At 33.8% G+C, this 1072-nt stretch overlaps 1 protein-coding gene across 1 annotated transcript; it reads left to right on the top strand.

Annotated features, from left to right (window-relative positions):
* Positions 1–241: 241 nt before the first annotated feature.
* On the top strand, positions 242–1040 carry LOTGIDRAFT_176443 (hypothetical protein; the record flags this gene model as incomplete). Its single annotated transcript, XM_009049423.1, has 3 exons — positions 242–262; positions 403–615; positions 915–1040. Coding segments are annotated over 3 exons (360 nt in total), but the record flags the coding sequence as incomplete, so codon positions are not given.
* Between the last annotated feature and the right edge of the window lie 32 nt (positions 1041–1072).

Here is a 1072-nt window from a genome sequence, read left to right as displayed (position 1 = left end):
GGCAAACTGTTATTATTAGATATTGGAATACCTAATCCTGTACCGGTCAAATGATTACCTAACAGTGATTATTGAATCAATATTTATCAATAGATTAGGGCTAGTTAAAGAGATTAACCTTGGCTTATGTTGACCATAGTGGGTGTATTTACCAGTGTTTAGGATTATACTCCATGGCTGGATTTGGATATTTCATTCACATACCAGAATAGGACAGTTATTTTTTTTTTCAACCATTAAAATGGACATCACCAAATTACTTGTGAGTTGTATAGTTCGGATTCTGAGCTTTCCTACCTTAAAAAAATATAAACACAAATGTTAATTTGTTCTGTTCTTAGTTTGAGAGCTAGATTGTTTTTGCCAATTGTCCTTAATCTGAAAGTTAATTTTTTTTTTCAGGCAAACATTGCTAGCCAAAATATTAATGTTAAAAAAGATACAATGTCCACGAAAGGATTTCCAACCAGAACGAACCGTGCTGCCCTGGGAGATATCGGCAACAAAGTGTCCAATATGACGATTGACCCTACGAAGAAATCTGGTATCATCAAAAAGGAAATTTTACAGAAATCTAAATTTGTCAAGAAAGAGCAAGAATTGGAAACTATCCAGGTAATGTATTCTCCAATAAGCAATTTAATTCAGCTGTGAAATTCAGAAGCTCTGTCAAACTTTAATCTGATTCCTCAGTGCTGCTGCTTGTAAACTCTTTAGAGAAATTTACTGTGTAGAAATGTAGGTCACGATCATATTTGAATTGATGCATATGAGTTTTGATAAGAGCACAATTTATATCTGAAGGATTAAAACAATAAGATTTCTTCGATACTTTGATTTCTAGAATCGATTATAGAAACTCTAGTTTGGATTGGATGTAATTTTTATCCAGGTTTTCAATTTGCTTATTGTAGGATAAGGAGCCAGTTGTTGTGGAATTAATACCATCTTTAAAGATGCCAACAGAACCAATAGTGACTGTTGATCCTATGGACATCAGTGAAGACAAACCAGAAGCTTTCTCTAAAGCCATGTGTCCAGTGGAGGACATTGACGCCAATGATAAAGATAA

The sequence above is a fragment of the Lottia gigantea genome (assembly GCF_000327385.1).
Source record: "Lottia gigantea unplaced genomic scaffold LOTGIsca_1355, whole genome shotgun sequence".
Lineage (NCBI taxonomy): Eukaryota > Metazoa > Mollusca > Gastropoda > Lottiidae > Lottia > Lottia gigantea.
Note: the sequence above shows the minus strand (reverse complement) of the source record. Positions and strands in the feature narration are given on the sequence as shown.